Source organism: Orycteropus afer, unplaced genomic scaffold, assembly GCF_000298275.1.
Source record: "Orycteropus afer afer isolate SDZICR_OR568_19922 unplaced genomic scaffold, OryAfe1.0 scaffold00323, whole genome shotgun sequence".
Taxonomy (NCBI): domain Eukaryota; kingdom Metazoa; phylum Chordata; class Mammalia; order Tubulidentata; family Orycteropodidae; genus Orycteropus; species Orycteropus afer.
The window spans coordinates 110744-120027 of NW_006921910.1; the positions used below are offsets into that span (position 1 = coordinate 110744).

Here is a 9284-nt window from a genome sequence, read left to right on the forward strand (position 1 = left end):
TCCAGAGTGTAAGATATTCAGGAGGAAATGCAAGAGTGGTCAGGATAGGATGATGAGGGAAGCCCACTTGGAGGTGACACTGGGACATGAATGACCTGGGGCAGGTTATCATGTAAGGCCAGGGCACAGAACAACCAGTTCACAGATCCTGCGATGGGAACACACGTGGGTGGGCTCAAGGAACGGCAGGAAAGTTCACTTCCAACGTCTAAAACCCATCTACCTCATGAACCCAGGAGGATCTGCTTCTCTTTAGTTTTAACATTCAAAGATGACAAAGGAACAACTAACCCAAAATGGGTCATCAGATGGGTTAAACAAACAATCGTACCCTCCACACAATGGAACATACTATGAGCGTGCTGATGCAAAATGGTCTTCAAACAACAGTATGAAGAGAACAAGGGTGTATCACGTGCTCCCGTATTTTTACTCTAAAAGTTCCATTTACTCAAAAATGGAATGAACTACTTACTGCTACATGCAGTGATACGGAGGGATGTCAAAATCACACTGAGGGAAATGAGCCAGATATAAAACCGTACATGCTGTATGATTCCATGTATGTGAAGTTCAAGACTGGGCAAAGATAAACTGTGCTGATAGACATCAGAACCCTGGTGACATTTTGCCTGAGAGTTTGGCTAAACGAGGGCAGGACAGGACACGGGTAATGTTCTGTCTTGATCTGTCAAAACCAATTGAATTAGGATCCATGCATTGTATTCTCTGTAAATTACATCTCAATAAAGCAAACAGAAGAAAAATATAGAACAAAATTCAAATTCCTAAAAAAAGCCAGACTTATAGGATTCATAATAACTAGAGGAACTCCTGAGACTGTTGCCCTAAGAGACCCTTGAACTTGGAGCTGAAACCACTCTCAGAGGTCACCTTTCAGCAAAATAATAGATTGGCTTATGAAATAAACAATATCACCTGTGAGTAGCATGCTCCCTTGAACAGCCAACTACATGAGACCAAACTGAACATTTACCCAAAAGCAAAGATGAGAAGGCAAGGAAGGGCAGGGAAGCTAGATCAGTGGAAACAGAACAAACCAAATGGAAATAATGAGAATGCTGACACACTGTAAAAATTGTATCCAGTGCCACTGAATAATTTGTATAACAGCTGCTAAATGGGAACCTCATTTGCTGTGTACACTTTTGCCTAAAACACAATAAAATATATTTTTAAAAAAATGACTGCTGCTTCCTTTTCCTTTGGGAATATCTCTTTGGATTCCAAAGACAGATCTTTTTAGGACAGGAATGTATTCAAAGGATGGGTTTAGAAGTTTTGTAGTTTTTTCATGAAAAGCCAAATTGGAGGAACAAATCTTCCTGAGCCACTCCAGATGATGCAAGATGGCTCCTTTCTTACCTGAGAGCACATGTCTCAGAACTGTGCAGACTGCAGCTGTTTCCATGGAAACATTCCCCATCCAGATAGGAACAAAACATTTGGTCCGTCCGGTTTCTCTGCCTTGGTGTTTGTTGCCAGTGCCAGTCCTGCAGCTCATGTGGTATCAGTCCTCAGTGTAATATATGCTTCCAGTTGGATTTGATGAGTAACTTGGACACTTTCTTCATTTCTTTGTATATCAAGTTTTTGGGTGGGGATTGTTATGAATTGATGTGTGTTCCCCCCAAAATACATTGAAGTCCTAACCTCTGTGCCCATAAATGTGATCCTGCTTAGAAAGATGGTCTTTCTTTGCAGATGGGATCAGTTATGTTAATGAGGCCATACCAGAGTAGGGTGGATCCTAACCCTAATTCCCTTTGAGTGGTGTTTTATGAAAGGCACTGAAACAAAGTCACAGGGCAGAGGGGTGGGAGAGGGAAGACAGTCATGTGAAGATGAATCTACAAGCCAAGGAATGCCAGGAGATGCCTGGGGCTACCAGAGCTGGAAGAGACAAGGAAGGATCTTGCTCTGGAGCCTTCAGAGAGACTGCAGTCCTGCTGACACCCTAAATTCAAACTTCTGGCCTCCAGGACTATGACACAATGAATTTCTGTTCTTAGAAGCCATCCACTTTGTGATATTTTGTTACAGAGACCCTAGGAAACTATGATAGGGTCTTAGATCACAGAAGCAAAGAAAAGTAGCCTCTCCGTCTGTAATTGCTCCCTCAACTGTTGTAATAAGGTACCACACACTGCCTGGCTGATAAGAACAGGAGTTTGTGATGTCTCACAGTTCTGCAGGCTGGCAGTCCAAATGGTCAGGGTGTCGGCCATGTTGATTCCTTCCGGAGGCTCTGAGGAAGAGTCTGTTCTGTGCCTCCTCCTGCCTCCTAGTGGCTGCTGGTGATCCTTGGTGTTCCGATCTCTGCCCTCACCTTCACATGGCTGGCTTCTCTCTGTGTCTCTTCTTCTTTTTTCTAAGGACTCTACTCACATTGAATTAGGACCCACCATACTGCAGTATGACTTCATGTTAACCTAACCGATAACATCTCCAAACAATCCTATTTTCCAAACAAGGTCACGTTCACAGTTACAGGGTCAGGACTCCGGCGTATCTTTCTGAGGGACACAATTCAATCCATAACACCATTGCAGACCCATCTGACCCATTCAGGTGAAGATTAAAAAGCCTATAGTCTTAACACTTCCTATTGAAAATAAATAAATTAAGGTCTGCGTATTCAAAGGGGAGAAGTGTGAGGCCAGCACAGCTGAGGATTCGGGGGGAGTATTGGTGTGTTACTGGATCCTTCTAACGCTGCCAACTCTAAATGCAGATTTCTCTAATTCCACCATGGAGTCAAGAGCTGTGAGATCTGGGACTTCATCATTCCATCTGACTTTGACCTCAGCTGAGCTTTTCTTGAGCCTTTGCTGTAAAAAAAAACAAAAAAACAAAAAAACAACCTTTTTTTTTAGAACAGCTTTAGGTTAATGGAGAAGTTGCACAAAGGTTGAGAGAGTCCCCACTTGCCCCCTCCCCTGTACACAACTGATAACTCTTATTAAACCTGTGATCCATTTGTTACATGCTACACAAAACTGATATATCACTGTTAACTAAAATTCACAGTGAGCCTTTGATTTCCTTTTCATTTAAATGGATATTTCAAAAAGAATGGGAGGGAAGAAGACAAACTAAGGAGAAAAAGTGGAAGAAGTATCAACTATGTAGCTGTCACTGAAATCCGAAGACATGAGGCACTGAGCTGAGGCCATGTTCTGGAATGTGGCCTGGAGCTCCCTTGCACCTCCTTACCATCAGGTGGGATTGTGTGCTGCCTGGAGTTCTGGTCTCTCCTTCAGAAAGCAGCAGCATTTTAAGAACATGGGCAGTTAAGTAAGAGACTTCATATATTAAGGAGAAACTCAAACTAACTGGAGATTACTCTTCTACATAAGGTTGCCATAAGTCTGAGCCATAACAGCAACAGCTCTTCATATATAAAATCATGCTGTTCATAATATTAAAGGTACAGTTTATTTTAGGAAAATGCAAGTCAGATTTCACATTGCCACGTGAGGTGTGCAAGTGGTTTCTGCAGCATTAATGCAAGTTTCCATTCATGGTTTAATGGTGCCTGGGTTGTAACAGAAAAGGTGTTTGGGCAAAAATAGCAGGGGAAAAATTATTCATATTTTACTTCTGTCAACATTAGACCTGTTCAGGGAATAGAGTTTGGAAATCACATAATAAATATGAAACCCGAATGCTTGGTTGAAGATCTGCTTTCTTCTCTTCACTCTCCAGGACCCAGGGGCATGTAGTTGAAAGCTTTGAAAGGCATTTATGAAAGTTTATATAGAGGCCATAAAAGCTATTACCTATCAAATACAAGAATCAATAAAGAATATAGTTGACTTGTGAGGGAGATAAAACTTGCCAATTTAAAACTGCTCTCTATTCTCTTTCAAAATGAACTTGGAATTTTTTTGTGTATTTTTGGCAAACTTTAATCATGACCTTGCTTTGCTTCCGTGTATTTAATTTCACTGAAATGGAATTTCAAGGAAACGTTTTTGTGGAAGTTCTTTTCCCTTTAATATGCGGAATGGAGAGGAAGGCTCTGGCGTAAGGGATGTTCCATTTTGCAGATCAGCTGTCAGCCGCGGGTATGCACAAAGGCACGTCACGTTCTGCACATGTGCCTTTAGCCGCAGGAGGAAAATGTGTTTTCTTTAAGTAAACCAAACACACGAAAGTTACTCCCCAAAGATGGCATATTTCTAGGCCAGCAGCAATTTGGACCAGGAGTGTTGTTCTAACAGCAAAGCCATCTTACATCCTATGGGGGAACAAAAAACCCACAAAAACCAGTTACTGTCAAGTTGCCCGACTCCTGGTGCCCCATGTGCATTCGAGTAGAACTGTGCTCCCCAGGGTTCGCAGAGGCTGGCTTTCTGAAGTAGATCACTCAGCCTTTCTTCTCAGGCACCTCTGAGTGCCTTTTGGTTAGCACCCAAGCATGTTAGTCCTTTGCACCACCCAGGTACTGTGGTCCCACGGGAAATGTACGCAGCGAAGGTTGTGTTCTAGGTCTTTGTGCTTCCAGTACAGACAGACGTGTACCTCTCTGACCTGGCTGAGGGCAGGCCCTGAATGTCCTCGTCCAGGAGCCCCTTGATGTGCTTTGTCAGGGTGAGGATGTAGAGAAAGAAATGTGCTTTGTGGTTCGTGCCACTCTCCTTCTAGATTCATACATAGCTGAAAAAGGAGCATGTAAACATTTGCATTATTGTGAAATTTTATTACCAAGAAAGCCCCCACCGTTCTCAAGCCCAGCAGTGTTTGCCTTGTGTTCAGCACAGCCAAAACAACTCTCCAGTTTTGTTTTCGCTGGAGAGGTTGTCCTCACCATACGTCCTTTTACACTTACTCCACAAGCTGTGCAAAGTTACAGTCCACTGTTCACTTTTAGCCGTTGTACTATTTCCTTTATGCCAGCAGTAGATAGGCCTTTGCAATTTGCTCTTCACCTCTCCTTCCTCCTGGAATTCATTTTACCTCACCTTACATCCCCTCATTCCTTTTTCTGATAGTGGAAAACCCGCTGCCATCGAGTCGTTTCTGACTCAGTGACACTAGGGAACAGAGTAGAGCTGCCCATGGGGTTTACAAGGCTGTAAATCCTTACAGAAGCAGACTGCCGCAACTTTCTCCCAAAGAGCAGCTGATGGGTTGGAATCCCTGACCTTTTGGTTCACAGCCAAATGCTTTAACCACTGCACGACCAGAGCTGCTTTGATGGTAGGTGGTGCTTGAGATTTTCCTGGAAAGGGTGTGATTATCTAGGACTGGATCACTGCCACCCATAGCAAGTGGAATCCGTGTAGAACAGCAGCTGACAGACCTAGAGCTGGCTGACTCAAATGGAGTCTTGGTCTTCTTACAACATCAGTCTTAGGAGGACACAATAATTTTGCTCCTTGGTTCTCTGACTTTCATATTTATTCCTTATCTTTGACTTGTCCTTATCTATTGTAGAAGGTCCCAGAAATTTCATTGGGTATAACGTCTGACTTGGCACTCATTTACTTATGGGTGGACTTGAAGTGTATTTGCTTGAGCCTCAGTTATATGGCTGCCATAAAATTTAACTACACTAATTAGACATTGGGCAATCCTGCTTCCGTAGTGATACTGCCTCGGAAACCCAAGGAGGGGTCGCTATCAGTCGGGTTTGACTCGATGGCACATAACAACAACAACAGTTAGACATAGGTGGACACCTCGGCCCAGTTGGCCCTGTAACCCTGTTCAGCTGCCTTTGCCATTAGTACATTTAGTGATACCATTTGGCACCATTTTCCAACACATTTTCAGGAAATTAGCTTTCATTTAGACAAGAACTTCTCTAATACAGCTCCTGGTGTGAAATAAGTTTCTTTCCCTTCTTAGGGCATTGGACTTGAGTAAAATGCAAACTGATTTTTCAACTATAACATGTCTACCCTTTTCTTTTCCTAAATGTGTGTTTTCCTGATTGCCTCAGTACCCACAAAGGGAGTCGGGGCCCATCCTAAGCAAGGCTGGTGATCCCGGTGCTCACTGCTAGTTCAGGTGGAGCTTGACTTAGTGCCAGTTGTGTGTCCAACAGGTTTTCATGGATGTGCCAGCTCCAGTCAGTCAGCAGTGTGTGTGTGGAACATGGTGTTGAGAAGGATTCTGACGTCTGGGTCTGGAGGGCAGGCCGGCAGCCTTGATTAGTGACATGTGCCTTGAGCACACCTGCCCTGTGTTTGCCAGTCCCATGTCAGTGGAGACCATCACATTGGTGCCTAATGCACACCCCCAGCGCTCTGAGGCCAGTGGGCACCTCCAGGCCAGGCCGGGCTGGAGGAGAAAGAGCTTCTTGCCTAGAGCAGTGGGTCTCAGGTTTGGGTGGGCATCTGAGTTGCCTGGGCAAGGTGCTCTGGGTTTCATACATGGTTAAGGTCTGGTGCAGGGAGCAGCACCCAGAGCCAGGGTGCGTGCAGCCACTGCCCTCCAAGCTCTACCATTCAGAAGCCCAGGTGAGTGGTGCATGTCTCTCCTGCTGGATTCTCAAGAAGGGTGTTACCAGTGAGACACCATGGAGAAGGCAGCCAGCAGCCTCTCTCAAGAGTCCATCATGGTCGTTAGCTCCTGATGATGGTGGGGTGATGAGGGGAGAACACCTTTGTCCTGCTCACAACCATATCACAGAGGAGGCTGCCGATGTGAACTGGCACAGAGTCGTGGACATGCGGAAGACTACTGCCATGCTTTCAAGTCTTCAAAACGAGCAGGATAAGATGTGATTATTTTCTCCACTGCTGCTCATCTACCGGGGAGATTATGTAAAGGACTCATGCCCCATTTTTAGGATCCATCATCTCCAAATCTTTTGTTGTTATCCTATAGGCTTTTCTCAGGACAGTTATTTCAATATTTACTTAACAAGCAGGTTTATGGAGTCCTGGAGGTGGTGCTAAGAATGGGCTCCGGTGATCTATTGAGTTGACTGACTGTCTTGTATCTCTCTTCCAGAGTCTCCAGTATCCAGCAGCAGCTGGCCCAGCTTGAAAATGAGTCCTGGCCAGGAATGGCTGAGGCCGACAGGGATCGGCTCCAGCTCCTCAAAGAGAAGGAAGCCTTGCTTCAGGAGCTTCAGCTCATCCCTCAGCAGAGGAGGTCGGCAGAAGATGTGGCGCGACTGGAGGAGGAGATCCAGCGAGCCCGAGCCACATCTGCACAGGGTGCCACGGAAAGGTGGGCCACTCCAGACAGCTCCAGGACAGGCAGGGGCAAGGCTGCCAAGGGAGAGCCACTTTAACAGTGAACTGGGAGAGCTTTCACATGACTCAAGAACTTTCTTGATTGTCATCAGAGCAGTTACTGCCCAGGGTGTTTCCTTGTCAAGGTGGGGGGGAGGCAGAAGGTGGGTAGGAACGTGTGCATCAGAGCCCCATGGTCACAATTGGGAGATGATCAAGAAGGGGAAGGAGCGAGGAAGGACAGGGTCACCCACCCCTTAACCGACGCCCCTTCCTGGTGTATGCTCTGTGCTTTCGCCCAGTTTTTGCCAGAAAGTACTCTCTAGAGGCTTGGTGTCATTGTACTGTCCCTCAGCGTTGCCAGCGGAGGCAGCTGCTGGTCCAGTTCTGGAACAAGGTGGCTCTGTTGCTAACGGGACGATCTCCTGTTGCTGACATTGCCAGCATTGCGAAATTCTGCCCTGCTACTTTGATCTCTGCCTTGCTATTCTGGCCAGGAAACATGTTCTTTCTTTGGCATTCGGAAGCCCGTAGCCTACGTGGGGCCGTTTCTGAATGCACCTTCCCTCGCGTGGCCGTTGGACTCTTGCGCAGTGCGGGAAACGTGGAGCTGGCCCAGTGTCATTTGTCCTCTTGGCGCTGAGTCGTTGGGCCTTTCATCTAGTACCGTGGCTCCTGGCTCCCATTTGCTGGGTGTGATCTGGGACTTGCTACAAGCAGGGCCTGCTCGCCACACTGAGGCACTGTCAGAAGGTTATCTGTGGCTATCTGCTGAGCTTTGTAGACTTCCCTTTCCCCTTATCAGTTCATATACTGGCTCCTGAAGATTCACCTTATCACGATCATGAGTTGTATATAGGGGGCCAGTCAGTGGTGGTTCAGTAGCAGAGTTCTCGCCTTCCATGTGCGAGACCTGGCTCCCTTCCCGGCCAGTGCACCTCATGCTCGGCCACCACTTACCTGTCGGTGGAGGCTTGCGTGTTGCCGTGATGCTGACCGGGTTTCAGTGCAGCTTCCAGACTAAGATGAACTAGGAAGAAAGGCCTGGACATTGGCTTCTAAAGATCAGCCAAGGACAAAAACCCTGTCGATCACAATGGTCTGGGTAGACCTTTTTTTTTTTTTTTTTTTAACTAGTGAAGCTAAACTGTTGTTTGGTTTTAAGATGACTTCAGGGGATAGTTTGGGTTAAAGTTTTAAAGATGATTTCAGGGCAGTAGTTTCAGGGGCTCATTCAGCCTCCATGGCTCTAGAAATTCTAGAATCCATGAACATTTGAAATTCTATCCTGCATTTTTCCCCTTTTGTTCAGGGTGCTTTTTATGGAAATTTTGATCAAAATGTTCAGTAATTAGGTAGCTGGGCACCATCCAGTTCTTCTGGTCTCATGGCAAAGAAGATAGCTATTCATGAAGGCAGTTAGCCACACGTTCCATATCTTCTCCTGTTCCTGACTCTCCTTCCTCTGTTGCTCCAGGTGAATAGAGACCAATGGTTGTGCCTTTGATGGCCATTTGTGGACTTTTAAAACCCCAGGTGCTATGCATGAAACTAAACACATTACTAGGCATGTTTAGAACTAAAGTGGCATGTCCCATGAAACTCTGACCCAAACCAAGGAACCAAATCCCATGAGGTGTTTGGTTGTACATAAGCAGCTTCAGCAGCTACTCTTTTTCTCTCTTTCTTTCTTGTCAAGAAAAAGAGTAGCTGCTGAAGCTGCTTATGTAGTATTCCATTGTATGTATGCATCACATTTTGTTAATCCATTCATCTGTTGCTGGGTATTTAGGTTGTTTTTACCTTTTGGCTATTGTGAATAGTGCTGCCGTGAACATTGATGTACATGTCTTTTTTTCAGTCTCTGCTTTAAAGATTTTGGGTATGTACCTCGGAGTAGAATTGCTGGGTCATATGGTAGTTCTATTTTTAGTTTTTTAAGAAACCGCCACACTGTTTTCCACAACAGCTATGCCATTTTGCATTCCCACCAGCTCTGGGTAAGGATTCCAGTTTCCCCACATCCTCTCCAACATTTTCTTTTCTTTCTTCTTTTTTAAAAAAATCTTT

General features: G+C 45.4%; 1 protein-coding gene across 1 annotated transcript in view; it reads left to right on the forward strand.

The window, feature by feature from the left end:
• Positions 1–9284, forward strand: part of WWC3 (WWC family member 3) — a 108696-nt gene that overhangs the window by 65843 nt on the left and 33569 nt on the right. Inside the window, exon 8 of the mRNA XM_007951976.2 lies at positions 6988–7209. Within this exon, the coding sequence (XP_007950167.1) occupies positions 6988–7209 (222 nt within the window). The remainder of the gene's footprint in view (positions 1–6987; positions 7210–9284) is intronic.